At 41.9% G+C, this 19354-nt stretch overlaps 1 protein-coding gene across 6 annotated transcripts in view; it reads right to left on the bottom strand.

Annotated features, from left to right (window-relative positions):
- Positions 1-892, bottom strand: part of POC1B (POC1 centriolar protein B) — a 167495-nt gene extending 166603 nt beyond the window's left edge. For 3 of the 6 annotated variants that reach the window (XM_023559451.2, XM_003405246.4, XM_064283755.1), the window contains exons 1-2: positions 785-890; positions 5-89 (exon numbers count right to left, since the gene is read on the bottom strand). In XM_023559451.2, the coding sequence (XP_023415219.1) occupies positions 5-89; positions 785-799 (100 nt within the window). In that variant the 5' untranslated portion in view covers positions 800-890. Of the gene's footprint in view, positions 1-4; positions 709-784 lie in introns of those variants that run through there. The other 3 variants (XM_023559445.2, XM_064283754.1, XM_064283752.1) reach the window with 3 other exon arrangements.
- Positions 893-19354: the final 18462 nt, after the last annotated feature.

Below are 19354 nucleotides of genomic sequence, written 5' to 3'. Positions count from 1 at the left end.
TTACCAAGTTGTTTGCAGTTGGGGCTGAAGTCCACGGAGGTGATGGCAGCTTTGTGGCCTTTAAAATAACGCTCCAGAACGGGGTCCTCCTGGGAAGGAAAGTTGTCAGGTTTTGAAAGCAGGTGCAGAGCTCCGATCAGGGAGGCTGGGGGTCAATGCTGCCCCCTGCCCCAGGGTTCGGCCTGGGAACTGCCCGATGGGTGGCGGGTTTGCGAGCAGGAGTGCCCGCAGGAGCGCACGGCGGGCGCAGCGCTCCGTACCCGGGCATGGAGACGCTGGGCACCAGCTTCACCCGCAGAGCCGGCAAAATCTCTCACTAGCGCTTCCCAGGCTCCAGCGCGCCCACGGGACCAACTGGGCAGCTGGTTTAAAATGCACGTTCCCAGGCCCCGTCCGCGGGCCCCGCGTCGGCAGGTGCAGGGCGGGCCGGGGCCCCGGCTTCAGGACTTTTAAAAAACCTCCCAGGTGATTCTGACGTAGGCACTCCACCGAAACCCTTAGAGAATTCTGGGAGCCACGGCGCCGCTCGGGCTCGGTCCGGAGCTCTGGGACGCGAGGAGGAGCGCCCGGGAGTCCGACCAGGGCTCGGTGCTCCTGTCGCCTCTATTGGCCCCGTGGGAGAGGGTGGGACGCGGACGCCCGGAGTCGAGGGACAAGAGGCTCGGGTCGGGGCTGTGGACACCTGCCTCCACCTCCCGCCAGCTGGGGGAGCGGCCCCGGCCTGGCCCCGCAGCCCACAGCCCGCGGAGCCGGCGCCGCGGAAGCGCCCCCAATCTATCCTTACCGGCGAGGAAGCCATGGGGGCAGCGGTCGGCGCCGGGCTCCCTCCGGTCGGGGGGAGGGCGGGGAGGGAAGGGGACGGGGTGGAAGGGGGACCGTGTGGCGCCCGGAACCGTCTGCCTAGAGCGCTGGCGCCTCCCGGTCACTACAACAACGGCGGCCCAGTCAAACCCCGCGCTCCAGGCGTGGCCAGCAGAGCCCTGAGGCCTCGCCCGAGACCGAAAAACCCGAAGCTGGGCCCTCGGGCAGATGAAACGCGCCGGGGTCAGGTGCCACCCTACAACAAAGCGAACGTTTGTTAACACTTGTACTGCCTCGACTTGACTCCGGGAAGTAGGTCTGTAATCAGGATGGTAGGAGATCAATGGGAGGGTGGGGGGGGGGGTAGGTAGGCTGTCTATGATCGATGCAATCGGAGTTCTATTTTACGTTAAAGAGACAGCGCCTATGCGTTTCAACTTGTTATGCGAGCTGAAAGGGCTTTGAAATGAAGAGAAACCGGTTGCCAGTTATTGATAGGCTCAAAGGAATTACACCCCCGAAGGACCGGTGTGGATTTATTTCAGCAGTTTTCCACACGGTGCCCTGCGTACTGTAGATGCTAAATACACGTATTGAATGAATGAATGTTATGCATTCACTTAATGTTTTTTATGCTGTTTCTGCTCTCATATGCAAATGAGCAGGTGAGAATAGAAACAGTAGGAAAAAAAAACATTAAGAAACCCTGGTGGAGTAGTGGTTAAGAGCTACGGCTGTTAACCAAAAGGTTGGGAGTTCGAATCCACTAGGCGCTCCTTGAAAACTCTATGGAGCAGTTCTACTCTGCTCTATAGGGTCACTACTAGTCGGCATCAGCTGGACAGCAATGGATTTTTTTTCTTTTCTTTCTTTTTTTTTAAAAATAACAGCAGCATATTTAAAGTCTTTAGAAAGAGACATCTTTTCTGTTTTGTTCTAATTCTTAGGCCACCCAGTAACTGTAACCATTTTTTGATACATAATATAATTTGTGCTTCAGCAACTCTATGAAGTTGGTGTAGTTACAAAATGTTGTCAATGTTTATAAATTATAAACTTGATTCTTACATATTTTACATATAATTGTCCAAGGCCACACACAGGTCTTCCAATTTGAAGCCCATATCCTTTTTTCCCTGCCTCAAAGGATGACAGACTCAGCTAAAAATTACATGTAGAATAAAGACTTTTAGCAGCATAAGATGGCGTCATAGACCACGACTGGTAAGATATATGTTATGTGTCCAAATAAGAGTATACTGAACTCATTAATTACAGGTTCTCTTGCTGTCTAGTGATAGAATTCAGTTTTAATGGATATAGTACATAGCAATTTTGTAGATTGGAAATAGTTTTAGATTATAGTATTGGTTTAATTCAAGTGCACATTTATTGAATATAGCTGCTGTACACTTGGCCCTGAGGGATCCAAACCAAACCAAACTTGTTGCCATCGGGTTGATTCCGACTCATAGTGACCCTATAGGACAGAGAAGAAATTGCCGATAGGGTTTCCAAGAAGCACTGGTGGATTTGAACTGCCATCCCTTTTTGGTTAGAAACTGAGCTCTTAACCACTGTGCCACCAGAGCTCCAAGGGATACAAAGATGACTGAAATGTTGTCCCTTCCCTTAAAGACTCAGCAATCTAGTTTTGGTATTATTCTCCATCTAGGTTTGACTTTTTAAAATAGGCTTGCATGCTTAAAAACAATGCTAGAAACCCTGAGAGTAACAAGACCCCTGGTGTCTCATTTTGTTTCAGCCAAGATATATCTAGTATTAGTACAGCAGATGAATAGGAAAAGGAAGAAAAAGCTGGAGATTTAGAAATAGTTCAAAACAAAAGAGAATTTTTAAGTGCATATTTTTGTCAATTTTTTTCAATTAATAAAATATACATATTTAATTGAATAGAAAAAATACCCTATCTATCATATACTATGTATACTATCACTTAAAGGTTAATCTTAAAAACAAACAAAAAAATGTATTTTATACCTATGATGTGGTCACTACACGCCAGGTAGTCTTAAGCACTTTACAGATTTTCACTTTTAATCCTCACGGTAGTCATTTTACTAATACCAGTTGCTGTGAGTCAACTCTGCCTCATAGTGACCCCATATGTGTCAGAATAGAACTGTGCTCATAGGGTTTTCAATGACTGACTTTTCAGAAGTCAATTGGCAGGCCTTTCTTTTGAGGTGCCTCAGAGTGGACTTGAACTTTCAGTCTTTTGATTAGCAGCTGAGTGTGTTAACCATTTGCACCACCCAGGGACAGTCTTATTAGAGAGGTGCTACTGTTATCATATTTCAATTTATACAGATAAGGACATTGGCATGCAGAAACATTAAGTATCTTGCCCAAGGCACACAGCTAGGAAGTGGCAGAGCCTGGACTTTTGAAACTCAACAGCTTGGGTCCAGAATCCACTTTTCAATGACTAAGTTATGATGACTTTTACATGAGTACAAGCATATTGTAAATATGTAACAGTTGGTACCCTGGCAATGATTATGGAAATGGTGCAGGACCAGGCAACATTTTTTTCTGTTACACATAAGGTCGCCATAAGTCGAAGCCACTTGACAGCAACTAACAGTGACAAGCAAAGAGTTAATAGTAAATTTTATAAAAAGGAAAAAAAAAAGTATCTTCTTTCTTTTTCAATTCCAGTATTACTCCAAACTACCCCACCCATGGTTCTTTTCCGTATTTGATTTCATTCTCTTTTGCTTTATCTCTCCTTTCACAAACAGCAAAAGTTCAGAGGTGGACATTTGGAAACATGGCACGCCAAGAGCAAGATTTTTCTAACCTCAAGCCTGCTTAAGTTCATGTGATTCCTCTTGCTATAGTGATTATCTGAAACCACTCAAAGTTGTAAACTGATCATTCACCTAGCTGGGAGCCACGGTTAGGATCAATATCTGAAAACCTCCAAGGTATCATTGGAGGCCAAAAGTGAAAAAACTAGACCCGCTGCTATTGAGTAGATTCCAACTCACAGCACCTTCATAGGACAGAGTAGAACTGCCTCACAGGGTTTCCAGGGAACAGCTGGCGGATTCAATATGCTGACCTTTTGGTCATCAGCCAAGCTCTTAATCACTATGCTACTGGTCCCCCTCAAACTAGAAATTGAATTTATCCACTTGAGCATTATAAAGGGTAGTTTTATTTCAATACAGGTCATTCCTTCTTAAAAAAAATAGTTACCTTCAAAATTTGAAATTTCAGGCATGGCACAAAAGTGCCATCTACTGTTCACATTCATGTGTGGCACCTAAAGTGAAATGATGTTTTGTGGCCTCTTTATACAAACGGTTTAACTCTCTCCTTGACACAGTTGCTCCAAAGTTGGGAGAATATATAGAAAGGAAAAATACCAGATCAGTTTGAATCATTAAAGCATTAACATATTTTTTTTTAGATTGTAACTGATTTACATCAATCAACAGTCAGTCTCCAAATCCTGTCAACTAGGTCCTCAAAATATAACTTATCTTCCCAACTTGTCCATGTGACTCCTGCCCCACGACATCCCCTTTTTATCTCCCTCTTGGGTAGAGTATTTCAGTAACCTCTAACTTGCCTTCCTACTTCAAGTCTACCTCCCTGCCTGTCTATTTTGTATACTTCCAACAAATTCTTAAGAGCTTTAGTAGTTTACAGATTCTTGGGCCCCACCAGAGGTTTTCACTTAGAAGGTCTGATGTTAATAATAGAAATCTGTATGTTTTCAAATAAGTTTTCTGGGTGATTATAATTTGCATCAACAAGTTAGAACCACTAGGCAAAATCATGCTACAGGCTTTCTTTAAAATGCACTCTGTAACTGTATGATATGAGCCTCAAACCAAGTCCCAGTTCATATCTGACCACACACCTCTCCCATTTAAGCTCTTGCAGTCTACTAAGCACATTCACACTTTGGAACCTTTGCTAAAACTGTTCCTATAACTTTGAATGCCTTTGCTGCTCCCCTCGCCCCACTTCCACCCAAGGAAACCCATCTCAGGACCCAGAAAGAAGACTTTTCTATAAAATTGTGTTTTTCCGAGCCCATACTCCCTTATAAAAATATAACTTATTATTTCTTCCTCTGGGCTCCCATGGTATGCTACTTGCAGTTCTACTTAGCATTATAATTCTTTGCATTACACCTATATTGTATTTATGTGTCTACCAGCCCTCATTGTAGTGAAGGGTCCGTAAGGACAAGGACTGTATTGTATTCATCTTGGTATCCCTCTGCAGCCACCGTAGTCCTGATGCACAGTAGAGCCTCTTTAAATGTTTTAAAAATTAAATGTTTTCTGTATTGATTGAGGACCTACAGTGTAACTGATCGGCTCTGTATCCAGTGTAAAGGCCTACAAAAGGCATAGGAAATATGATCATCATACTCAAACAGTTTGCAATCTAACTGGGCAGAAAAGACTCACCATGTGAAATAATTTGTGATACCAATCAGCACAAGAACTAAGCAGGAAGTCCATAATGACCGTGGGAATTTGCAAAGTATCTGTATGGCAACAAAATTGTTGTATTCTTATAGCATCACATATGGCGTTCCCCTGATCTTCAGAGATGTTGCTCTTGTACGAGAAGTTTTCTGGAGGAAGAGGGGCTTCGACTGCAATTTTTAAAAAATGGTAGGATTGGACTAGATCAAGGACTTGTTAAAATGTGGATTTTAACTCCCAGATTTTCTGTTTTATTATGTCTAAATTGGGGCCTGAGGATTTGCATTTCTAACAAGTTTCTAGATGTAATTCTTATGCTACTAGTGAACCACTCTTTGAGAGTCACCAGACTAAATAAACAGCCTGGGGGAAGTGTTGAAGGGGAAAAAGGTGCAAGAATAAAGGGTGTCACATTCATGGAATGAACTTCAGTAGAACGGAGGGGAGCCCCTGGGTCACATAAATGGTTAAACACTCAACTACTAGCCGAAAGGTTAGTGGTTCAAATCCACCTAGGGGTACCTTGGAAGACTGGCCAGGCCTGGCGATTTGCTTCTGAAAGGTTAAAAACTCATTGCCATCCAGTCGATTCCGACTCATAGTGACCCTATTTAATAGGGTGGAACTGCCCCATAGGCTTTCCAAGGAATGCCTGGTGGATTTGAACTACCGATCTTTTTGGTTAGCAGTCATAGCTCTTAACCACTAGCCTTGAAAACCCTATCGAGTAGGTAACCTCTGCACACATGGGATCACTGTGGGTGGCAATGGGCTACTAACAACAACACAATAGCAGCGGATTATGGCATTAGAGTAGTGGTAAGGGGAATGTAAAGAAAGAGATGGAGATGTATGCAGTTATAACAAAATAAAGGGAGGAGGCGGGAAAATTGTCAGAATGCTGTCCTTCGTCTTGAACCAGCAGAATCTGTGGTAAATGGTTGTCTTACCTACACGGACACACTTTTTCTAGGGCTTGTAGTTTAATTCTTAATCTTTTATAGAAGTGATGTAGCTTTTTACTGTCTTGAAAAAAAAAAAAAAAAAAAACTAGAGCCATGGTAATAACTCACAATCTACCTAGTCGATTCCCTGCATTTTGACAGGTGTATCAGGTTTCTGGTTGTAAGAATTTGTCTCCATTTTCCCTTTGGGAAGAAAAGGGGATAAATGCCCCCCTGTTCCCTCTCCATGCTAATCTTCAGCTTGTGAGTTGAAGGGTAGTTGAAATGAAATATCACTAAGACTTCCAAGTGACTGCATAAGAGGGATGAAGGGGAAGATGTAATCAAAAATGCCTGGCAAGTCTTTGCTAAAATGTCACTTCTCAAAGAGGCTTCCTTGACCACACTATGTACTGTGGCTCCCTCTTCCAGTCATTCTCTATCCCATGACTCCATTTTATTTTCTTTGTAGCCCTTGCTGTTCCCTCTGCCTGGAATTCTCTTCCCATAAATCTTTGCATGACTCACTTCTTTCACTTGATTTAGGTCTCACCACCTTATCTAAAATTAGTGCCCTGATGGCATCATGATTAAGCATTGGCTGCTAACTGAAAGGTTTTTGGTTCAAACCCAACCAGCGGCACCATGGGAGAAAGACCTAGCCATCTGCTCCCATAAGGATTATAGCCTAGGAAACCCTATGGGACCATCTACCCTGACACGTGGTGTCACTATGAGTTGGGATCAACTCAACAGCACCCAACAACAGCAACAAATCATTCTCTATTTCATTATTAAAGCTAAAGCTATTTTTTCCCAAACATTACCTCTCCCAATTAAAAAATGGGCAAACGATTTGAATAAACATTTCACCATAGAAGATATATAAATAGCCAAAAGATGTTCAACATCATTAGTCATTACGGATATGTAAACGAAAACCACAATGAGGTATTACTTCACACCTACTGAAATAGCTGTAATAAAAAAGCTGGATGGTAACAAGTGTTGGTGAGTATGTGGAAAACCTTGGTGGGAGTGTAAAGTGGTGCAGCTGCTTTCTACCTGGGAGTGGACTTGCTGGGCCATAGGGTAATTGTATGTTTAACTTCTTGGGGAACAATTTGGCAGTTCCTCAAAAAGTTAAACGTAGAGTTACCATATGGCCCTACAATTCCACTCCAATATTTATCCAAAATACTTGAATACGTATGTCCACACAAAAACTTGCACATAAATGTTTATAGCAGCATTATATATATTTAAAATAGCCAAAAAGTATAAACAACCCAAATGTCCATCAACTGATGAATGGATAAACAAAATGTTGTAGGTGTATAGGTGTATACAGTGGAATATTATCTGGCAATAAAAAGGAATGAAGTGTTGATTCTGTTACAACATAGATGAACCTTGAAAACATTACGCTAAGTGAAAGAAGCCAGACCTGAGAGGCAGGCCACAATTTGAATGATTCCATTTATATGAAATGTTCAGCATAGGCAAGTCCATAGAGACAGAAAGTAGATTAGTGGTTGCTAGAGCTTGGGGAAGAGGAATCAGCAGTGACTACTAATGGGTAAGGGGCTTCTTTTTGGGGTGATGACAATATTCTGGAATTAGATAGTGGTAATAGTTGTACAATATTGTGTATGTACTAAAAGCTACTGATTCGTGCTGTTAAAAATAATAAAATAAGTTAAAACAAAAATAACCACTTACCCCTCACCACAACATAAGCTCTGTATTGGTAATCCTCATGGGAACAAGGGCACAGCCTTAAAGGTGATATGTCAGAATCACCTGAGGGGCTTATATCCAGAATCACCAGGGTATAAACTCCACAAGGGCAGGAACATTATCTTCTTAATCTGCTATAGTCTGGAACATAACAGGTACTCAATAAGGATTTATGACTTAATGAATAAAGAAGAGATTGGCGGAGCTAAGATGGCGGAATAGACAGACACTTCCTTCGAGCCCTCTTTACAACAAAGACCCGAAAAAACAAGTGAAATGAGTATATCTGTGACAAGCTGGGAGCCTGGAGCATCAAAGGCAAGCTTAGACAACGAACTGAGGGGCAGGGGAAGGAAGAGACTGTTCAGAAGCGGAGAGGAGTTACCGGACCTAAATCACGAGGAGCCCTCAGGCACCATTCCCAGAGTGGCGGCGGCAGTGGCGGCAGCGGGCTGGTGCTAGCGTTGGGCTGCAGTTTCCTCAGGGTGAAGCAGCCAGCTACACAGCCCACTCACACCTCCGGAACCTGAGCAGAAGGGTGCTCTCGGCAAAAGCTAAGTACTTGTGTTTATTTTACTGTGCCCCCCCCCAACCCCAAGCCAGCTTCAGCGGCCAAATCCCTAGGCCTGAGATAGACCCTGATGAGCACCTGGAGCCATCCTCCTGACCTTGGGGAAGGAAAAAATTTGCAACTGGGGGGAAAAGGTAATTTGCTAGCTCCATTAACTGGGGGAGCTCAGGACAGAAGCAGCTCCTGTCCAGGCATAAACCGTCTGTGGACCTTGAGCACGTTTCCCTAATGCAAGGACCTGTGTGGGCCTATTTTGGGAGAATAGGCCTTGTTAGCAAACTCCAACCATTTCAGCGGCGCAGTGGAGAGGTGGGTGTTTGACGTTTGACATTGCTTTGCCTATTAAACAAGGCCCTCACCTACCCACAACAGCAACCTAAGAACTGGTGGCTCCACTTGGGTCGTCCAGCCACCCACAACAGGGGTCCAGGGATAACTGGTAGCTCCCAGTCTTTACAACAAAAACTTTGGGTTCCCATGGTCCCTCTGCAGAGCCCACCCACCAGACGCGTTTTCCTCAGAGACACTTGGGGTTCGGTTCTCAGCCCCCTGCCTTGTTCAGAGCATGACCCCCTGCTGCAATCAGATACGGGTATGTATGCCAATCACCCCTGCCCCTCTAAGACTGTAGGAAAGAGCCTGTACCAAACACTTGATATCGGCTACCTGGAAACCTGAGCTAAATTCATGCAGGAAAACTCAATGGACTCCTAGCTCTAGCTAGCTGGAGACAGGACACCAGAGCTCCAAAGGCAAAAATAATCAGGCCAGCTCACTCAAGCAACCCATGGGGTATACCAAAACAAAACAAAGCAAGCAGCTATGACACAGTAAGCAAGCATAAACTAATACAATAACTCATAGATGGCTCGGAGACAACAGTCAATATCAACTCACATAAAGAAACAGGCCATGATCACCTCAACAGGCTCTCAAAACAAAGAATCCAGGGATCTTTTAGATGAAAGTGAATTCCTGGAATTACCAGATGCAGAATACAAAAGTTTAATATACAGAACCCTTCAAGACATCAGGGAAGAAATGAGGCAATACACAGAACAAGCCAAGGAACAGACAGATAAAGCAACTGAAGAAATCAGAAAGATTATTCAGGAACATAATGAAAAGTTTAATAAGCTGGAAAAATCCATAGATAGACAGCAATCAGAAATTCAGAAGATTAACAATAAAATTACAGAATTAGATAACTCAATAGAAAGTCAGAGGAGCTGAATTGAGCAAGTAGAAGATAGAATTTCTGAACTCGAAGATAAATCACTTGGCACTAATATATTTGAAGAAAAATCAGATAAAAGAATTAAAAAAAAAAATGAAGAAACCTTAAGAATCATGTGGGACTCTGTCAAGAGAAATAACCTACAAGTGATTGGAGTACCAGAACAGGGAGGGATAACAGAAAATACAGAGAGAATTGTTGAGGATTTGTTGGCAGAAAACTTCCCTGATATTGTGAAAGATGAGAAGATATCTATCCAAGATGCTCATCGAACTCCACATAAGGTAGATCTTAAAAGAAAGTTACCAAGACATATAAGCAAGCTTGCCAAAACCAAAGATAAAGAGACAATTATAAGAGCAGCGAGGGATAAAAGAAAAGTCACCTACAAGGGAGAGCCAATAAGAATAAGCTCAGACTACTCAGCAGAAACCATGCAGGCAAGAAGGCAATGAGATGACATATTTAAAAAATTGAAGCAAAAAAATTGCCTGTTATTGGGTGCATAATATTAAATATTTATGCACCCAATAACAGGGCTGCAAGATACATAAAACAAATTCTACCAGCATTGAAAAGTGAGATAGACAGCTCCACAATAATAGTAGGAGACTTCAACACACCACTTTCGGTGAAGGACAGGGCATCCAGAAAGAAGCTCAATAAAGACACGGAAGATCTAAATGCCACAATCAACCAACTTGACCTCATAGACATATACAGAACACTCCACCCAACAGCAACCAAGTATACTTTCTTTTCTAGTGCACATGGAACATTCTCTAGAATAGACCACATATTAGGTCATAAAGCAAGCCTTAGCAGAATCCAAAACATTGAATTATTACAAAGCATCTTCTCTGACCATAAGGCCATAAAAGTGGAAATCAATAACAGGAAAAGAAATCAAACACTTGGAAACTGAACAATACCCTGCTCAAAAAAGACTGGATTATAGAAGACATTAAGGATGGAATAAAGAATTTCATAGAATCCAATGAGAACGAAAACACTTCCTATCAGAACCTTTGGGACACAGCAAAAGCGGTGCTCAGAGGCCAATTTATATCAATAAATGCACACATCCAAAAAGAAGAAAGGGCCAAAATCAAAGAGCTATCCCTACAATTTGAACAAATAGAAAGAGTGCAACAAAAGAAACCCACAGGCACCAGAAGAAAACAATAAAAATTAGAGCTGAACTAAATGAAATAGAAAACAGAAAAATAATTGAAAGAATTAACAAGACCAAAAGCTGCTTTTTTGAAAAACTCAACAAAATTGATAAACCATTGGCCAAACTGACAAAAGAAAAGCAGGAGAGAAAGCAAATAACCCGAATAAGAAATTAGATTGGCGATATTACAACAAACCCAACTGAAATTAAAAGAATCATATCAGATTACTATGAAAAACTATACTCAAACTTGAAAACATAGAAGAAATGGATGAATTCCTAGAAACACACTACCTACCTAAACTAACACAAACAGAGGTAGAACAACTAAATAGACCCATAACAAAAGAAGAGATAGAGAAGGTAATCAAAAAACTCCCAACAACAACAACAACAACAAAAAAAACCCTGGTCCGGAAGGCTTCACTGCAGACTTCTACCAAACTTTCAGAGAAGAGTTAACACCACCACTACTAAAGGTATTTCAGAGCATAGAAAAGGATGGAATACTACCAAACTCATTCTATGAAGCCACCATATCCCTGATACCAAAACTAGGTAACGACACCACAAGAAAAGAGAATTATAGACCGATATCCCTCATGAATGTAGATGCAAAAATCCTCAACAAAATTCTAGCCAATAAAATTCAACAACATATCAAAAAAAATAATTCACCATGACCAAGTGGGATTCATGCCAGGTATGCAGGGATGGTTCAACATTAGAAAAACAATTAATGTAATCACATAAATAAAACAAAAGACAAGAATCACAAGATTTTATCAATTGATGCACAAAAGGCATTTGACAAAGTTCAACAGTCATTCATGATAAAAACTCTCAGCAAAATGGGAATAGAAGGAAAATTTCTCAACATAATAAAGGGCATTTATACAAAGCCAACGGTCAACATCACCCTAAACGGAGAGAGTCTGAAAACATTCCCACTGAGACTGGCAAATAGAATCACCACTCTCATTCAACATTGTGCTGGCAGTCCTAGCCGGAGCAATTAGGCTAGATAAAGAAATAAAGGGCATCCAGATTAGCAAGGAAGAAGCCAAAGTGTCTCTATTTGCAGATGACATGATCTTATACACAGAAAACCCTAAGGAATCCTCCAGAAAACTACTGAAACTAATAGAAGAGTTCAGCAGAGTATTGGGATACAAGATAAACATACGAAAATCAGTTGGATTCCTCTACACCCTCAAAAAGAACATTGAAGAGGAAATCACCAAATCAATGCCATTTACAGTAGCCCCCAAGAAGATAAAATACTTAGGAATAAACCTTACCAGAGATGTAAAAGACTTATACGAAGAAAACTACAGTACACTTCTGCAAGAAACCAAAAGAGACTTATATAAGTGGAAGAACATACCTTGCTCATGGATAGGAAGACTTAACATTATAAAAACGTCTATTCTACCAAAAGCTATCTATACATTTAATGCAATTCCGATCCAAATCCCAATGACATTCTTTAATGAGATGGAGAAACAAATCACCAACTTCATATGGAAGGGAAAGAAGCCCCGGATAAATAAGGCATTACTGAAAAAGAACACAGTGGGAGGCCTTAGTTTACATGATTTTAGAACCTAGTATACCGCCACAGTGGTCAAAACAGCCTGGTATTGGTACAACAACAGATACCTGGACCAATGGAACAAAATTGAGAATCCAGCCATAAATCCATCCACATATTAGCAGTTGATATTTGACAAAGGCCCCAAAACAGTTAAATGGGAAAAGACAGTCTTTTTAGCAAATGGTACTGCCATAACTGGATATCCATCTGCAAAAAAAAATGAAACAAGACCCATACCTCACTCCATGCACAAAAACTAACTCAAAATGGATCGAAGACCTAAATATCAAATCTAAAACGATAAAGATCATGGAAGAAAAAATAGGGACGACATTAGGAGCCCTAATACATGGCATAAACAGTATACAAAACATTGTAAAGAACGTAGAAGAAAAACTAGATAACCGGGAGCTCCTAAAAATCAAACATCTATGCTCATCCAAAGACTTCACCAAAAGAGTAAAAAGACTACCTACAGACTGGGAAAAAGTTTTTAGCTATGACATTTCTGATCGGTGCCTGATCTCTAAAATCTACATGATACTGCAAAAACTCAACTGCAAAAAGACAAGTAACCCAATTAAAAAACGGGCAAAAGATATGAACAGACACTTCACTAAAGAAGACGTTCAGGTAGCCAACAGATATATGAAGAAATGTTCACGATCATTAGCCATTACAGAAATGCAGGTCAAAACCACAGTAAGATCTTGAGAAATAGTATAAACTGAGAAGAACACATACTTTTGTGGTTACGCGGGGGGCATGTAGGGAGGGTGGGAGAGGGTTTTTTACTGATTAATTAGTAGATAAGAACTGCTTTAGGTGAAGGGAAGGACAATACTCAATACATGGAAGGTCAGCTCAACTGGACTGGACCAAAAGCAAAGAAGTTTCCGGGATAAACTGAATGCTTCACAGGTCAGCGGAGCAAGGGCGGGGGTTTGGGGACCATGGTTTAAGGGGACTTCTAAGTCAATTGGCAAAATAATTCTATTATGAAAATATTCTGCATCCCACTTTGAAATGTGGCATTTGGGGTCTTAAATGCTAACAAGCGGCCATCTAAGATGCATCAATTGGTCTCAACCCACCTGGATCAAAGGAGAATGAAGAACACCAAGGCCACACGACAACTAAGAGTCCAAGAGACAGAAAGGGCTACATGAACCAGAGACCTACATCATCCTGAGACCAGAAGAACTAGTTGGTGCCCGGCCACAACTGATGACTGCCCTGATAGGGAGCACAACAGAGAACCCCTGAGGGAGCAGGAGATCAGTGGGATGCAGACCCCAAATTCTCACAAAAAGACCATACTTAATGGTCTGACTGAGACTAGAGGAATCCCGGCGGTCACGGTCCCCAAACCTTCTGTTGGCACAGGACAGGAACCATCCCCGAAGACAACTCATCAGACATGGAAGGGACTGGACAGTGGGTAGGAGAGAGATGCTGATGAAGAGTGAGCTATTTATATCAGGTGGACACTTGAGACTGTGTTGGCATCTCCTGTCTGGAGGGGGGATGGGAGGATAGAGAGAGTTGGAAGCAGGCAAAGTTGTCACGAAAGGAGAGACTGGAAGGGCTGACTCATTAGGGGGAGAGCAAGTGGGAGTATGGAGTAAGGTGTATATAAACTTATATGTGACGGTCTGACTTGATTTGTAAACGTTCACTTGAAGCTCAATAAAAGTTAAAAAAAAAAAAAAACCACAGTAAGATTTCATCTCACTCCAAAAAAAAAAAAACTCCAATAAGGCTGGCATTAATCCAAAAAACACACAATAATAAATGTTGGAGAGCCTGTGGAGAGATTGGAACACTTCTACACTGCTGGTGGGAATGTCAAATGGTACAGCCACTTTCGAAATCTATTTTGTGCTTCCTTAAAAAGTTAGAACTACTATACAATCCAGCAATCCCACTCCTTGGAATATATCCTAGAGAAATAAGAGCCTTACATGAACAGATATATACACACCCATGTTTACTGCAGCACTGTTTACAATAGCAAAAACATGGAAGCAACCAAGGTGCCCATCAACAGATGAATGGATAAATAAATTATGGTATATTCACACAATGGAATACTATGCATCGATAAAGAGCAGTGAGGAATCTGTGAAACATTTCATAACATGGAGGAACCTGGAAGGCATTATGCTGAGTGAAATTAGTTGCAAAAGCACAAATATTGTATAAGACCAGTATTATAAGAACTTGAGAAATAGTTTAAACTGAGAAGAAAACATTCTTTTGTGGTTATGGGTGGGGGGAGGGTGGGAGGGGGCATTCACTAATTAAATAGTAGATAAGAACTACTTTAGGTGAAGGGAAAGATAGCACACAATACAGGGGAGGTCAGCACAATTGGACTAAACCAAAAGCAAAGAATGTTCCTGAATAAACTAAATGCTTTGAAGGCCAGGGTAGCAGAGGTCTGGGGACCATGGTTTCAGGGGACATCTAAGTTAACTGGCATAATAAAATCTGTTAACAAAACATTCTGCATCCCACTTTGAAGAGTGGCGTCTGGGGTCTTACACGCTAGCAAGCAGCCATCTAAGATGCATCAATTGGTCTCAACCCACCTGGATCAAAGGAGAATGAAAAACGCCAAAGACACAATGTGATTACAAGCCCAAGAGACAGAAAGGGCCACATGAACCAGGGAGTACATCATCCTGAGACCAGCAGAACTAGATGGTGCCTGGCCACAACCGATGACTGCCCTGACAGGGAACACAACAAAGAACCTCTAAGGGAGCAGGAGAGCAGTGGGAGGCAGACCCCAAATTCTCATAAAACCAGACTTAATGGTCTGACTGAGACTGGAAGGACCCCAGCGGTCATGGCCCCCAGACCTTCTGTTGGCCCAGGACAGGAACCATTCCTGAAGCCACCTCTTCAGACATGGATTGGACTGGACGATGGGTGAGGAGTGGGCTTCTTAGATCAGGTGGACACTTGAGACTAGGTTGGCATCTCCTGCCTGGAGGGGAGATGAGAGGGTGGAGGGGGTTAGAAGCTGGCAAAAAGGACAGGAAAAGAGAGAATGGAGGGAGAGAGCAGGCTGTCTCATTAGGGGGAGAGTAATTGGGAGTGGGTAGGAAGGTGTATATGGGTTTTTGTGTGAGAGACTGACTTGATTTACAAGCTTTCACTTAAAGCACAATAAAAATTATTTTTTTTTTTAAAAAAGAAGAGATTATTTCTGCCTAGAAAAATTATTGTTGTTGTGTGCCACTGAGGCAATTCCAACCCATAGCAACCATCTATGACAGAGTAGAACTGTCCCATAGGGTCTCCTAGGCTGTAATTTCTATAGGAGCAAATCACAAGGTCTTTTCTCCCATGGAGCTCCTGGGTGGTTTTGAGGGGCTGACCTTGCCATCAGGGCTGCTAGGAGAGTGTTGCCGTATTTGTTAGGTGCCACTGAGTCAGTTCAGACTCATAGCGACCCTGTATATAACAGAACAAAACACTGTCTGGTCCCTGCGCCATCCTCACGATCGTTGCTGTGTTTGAGCCCGTTGTTGCAGCCACTGTGTCAATCCATCTCCTTCATGGTCTTCCTGTTTTTCACTGAACCTCTACCAAGCATGATGTCCTTCTCCAGGGATTGATCCCTCCTGATAACATGTCCAAAGTATGTGAGATGAAGTCTCGCCATCCTCATTTCTAAGGAGCATTCTGGGTGTAGTTCTTCCAAGACAGATTTGTTTGTTCTTCTGGCAGCCCATGGAATATTCAGTATTCTTCACCAATGCCGTAATTCAAATGTATCAATTCTTCTTCAGTCTTCCTTACTCACTGTCCAGCTTTCACAAGGAAGATTAATAAAGCCTTAACTGTGTATTATGATAGAGTTGTGATGTCAGTGGAAGGAAACTATATTTTTTTAAAGATTGGTTGTTTTACAGAAGAAGAAATTCCAAATTGAAACAATTCCTAACAAAAATTTGGGAATATATATTAAACTTGGGCATTTTAGGGTTTCTTTTCAATTATAAAAATCATTGTAGTTCACTCTAGATAGTGATCTCATAGCAGGAACATTTTAATTGTATCAGTGTTAAAAAGAAAAATCGGATTCTATAACTTTGGTCACTAATTGGTAGCCCACAAACTGAGACAAGTCTACAGATAGTTTTTGTTTCGTTTGGCCACTGAAGTGTTCAACTTTTTTTTGTTTATTTAAACACTTACAGATGAGGAAAATATTCAGTTTAATTCAACGCACATCTCTTGTTGTTGTATAAAGGTCTGATTCACACATTTAAATGATCTCTGTGGTCCTTCGTATCAGTCACGAAAGTATAAGTAATGCTGCTATAACGTACAACCCCCCCCATTTCACTGGCTTAAAAGAAAATATTTATTTATTACTCAATTTACATATGCATCGGAAGTCAACTAGAAGCTCTACTCCCATGCCATTGTTTTCCTCGCATAGGTTTTCAGGAAAGCCATTATCAGGAACATTACTTGTGACTATGGCAGCTGGAAAAGACAGTGGGATGATGCACACGGTGGCCTTTTAAAGTTTCATTGACCAAAGCAAGTCGTATGGCTAATTTTGATTTCAAGGGGTAAAGTATAATTCTCCCTAAAGCAGAAACTGGTGAAAAGTTAGACAGCCTACCACGAACTTGGATGAATTTGAATTTGTCATCCTTGTTCTACTACCTTGAAATATTGAATGCAAAAAAAAATAATAATAATTTTTTTTTAATCTGACAATATCAAAGCCTAACCTACATGAAAATTAAGAAATGTGTGACTGTTCCTCAATTTTTTATATGCCGCCAACACACCTGAAGGAGCCCTGGTTGTGCAACAGTTAAGTGCTCACCTGCTAACTGAAAGGTTGGCAGTTCAAACCCACCCAGCAGCTCCACAGGCGGGAGAAAGACCTGGAGATCTGCTCCTGTAAGGATTAAATCCATTGTCGTCAAGTTGAATTCTGACTCATAGTGACACTATAGGACACAGTAGAACGTCTCCATAGGGCTTCCAAGCCTGTAAATCTTTACGGAAGCAGACTGCCATGCCTTTCTCCAGTGGAGGGGCTGGTGGCTTGGAACTGCCAATCTTTCAGTTAGCCAAGCACTTAAACATTATGTCACCAGGGCTATGGGGCAGTTTTACTCTGTCATGGTGTAGCTATGAGTCTGAATTGACTTGACGGCACCTAACAAGATCAATAACAACATACCTGAAAGTTAATATACTCTACAGCCTTAATTCTTAGTTGGGGCCACATAACCCTAGATGAGGCAGGAGATGGGTCAAAATCTTTATTTTATTTTAGGGGTTGAAGGATTGGAGGCAGGGAACGCAGACTGAGTTTTCATTTTTAAATAAAGTTGCCGCAATTGATTTTAGCATACTGGCCCTTGGTGGTATGCCCTCATTCCCATGAAGTTTACTGACCTCTTGGGCCACTGCTTTCTGAGAATGCGCAAAACAAAACAAAAAAATAAACTCACTGTCTTCAAGTCTATTCCTACTCTCAGCGACCCTACAGGACGGAGTAGCACCTGCGCCTTAGGGTTTCCAAGGCTGTGATCTTTACAGAAGCAGACTGCCACATCTTTCCACCCCAGAGCAGCTGGTGGGTTCAAACTCCCGATCTTTTGGTTACCAGCCAAGCACTTAACCACTGCGCCCCCAGAGCTCCTTGAGAATGCACAAATTCAGATAAATAACCAAAGATCAGAATTAAAACATTACAAATAAGACATAAAAAATTAGTAAACGACTCAACCATGTTTATGTTAGTGAAAAGTTAAGTATCAGTGTATTTTCAAGTCAAGGTGAATATTTGGGAAAAGAAGAGCTGCAAGAGTAACCTAGAAATTTCCATTCATCTCCTTAAAATAAATGAGAAAAATTCATTTTAAAATTTAGTACCACAGAGGTAATATAGGTATTATTACTACCTGCTGCCTAGCAGATAAAAAAAAAAAAAAAAATAGTGTTTAATAAAAGTTAGATCTTTACCCCTCTCTCTCCTGCCCCTCTGCAAGGTTGGGTAAATATTTTCTTGACAACAGAGGGAGAAGGGAGACAGGTTAGAGGACAGCATAGTGTCTTCCCTTCCCCGGCCCCACGAGCTCAGCCTGAGTCTCATGGACAGGGGATGCAGTAAGGAGCAGAAGACGCTGTTTTATGATTGAGTCTGGTGAGACACTTGGCACAGGCTGCACTGCTTGAGTGCTCAAGAGGCAACATGCTAGACAGAGCGACAAAGGAGGAGGTTCCTCTTGGGTCTGCATAGGCCTCAGCACAGTTTAGGCACAACAAAGACTACAGAGGCCTTACCTTGCTGGGTTGCTGTGAAGATTACATTGGATTATTTAAATCAGTGATTCTCAACGAGGGACAATTTTGCCCCCCCGAAAACATTTGGCAAATTCTAGAGACATTTATGGCTGTCACAACTATGGGTGAGGGTTTTAGTGGCATGATTCCTATTCATGGCAACCCCATGTGTTACAGAGTAGAATTGCTTCATAGGGTTTTCTTGGCTATAATCTTAATGGCGGTAGATTGCCAGGCCTTTCTTCCATGGTGCGCTGGGTGGGTTCAAATTGTCAACTTTTAGGTTAGTAGTCAAGTGCAAACTATGTACTAACTAGGGACCTATCTAGTGGGTAGAGACCAGGAATACTGCCACACATCCTACAACTCACAAGGCAGCCCCCCACCTACATGGCAGTCCTTCACAACAAAGAATTTTCCAGCCCAAAATGTGAATAGTGTGGAGGCTGAGGAACCTTGGCTTAAATGAAAACACTTAGCAC

Source organism: Loxodonta africana, chromosome 4 (genome assembly GCF_030014295.1).
Source record: "Loxodonta africana isolate mLoxAfr1 chromosome 4, mLoxAfr1.hap2, whole genome shotgun sequence".
Taxonomy (NCBI): Eukaryota; Metazoa; Chordata; class Mammalia; order Proboscidea; family Elephantidae; genus Loxodonta; species Loxodonta africana.
The sequence above is the reverse complement of the archived record's forward strand: the minus strand, read 5'-3'. Positions and strand labels throughout refer to the sequence as shown.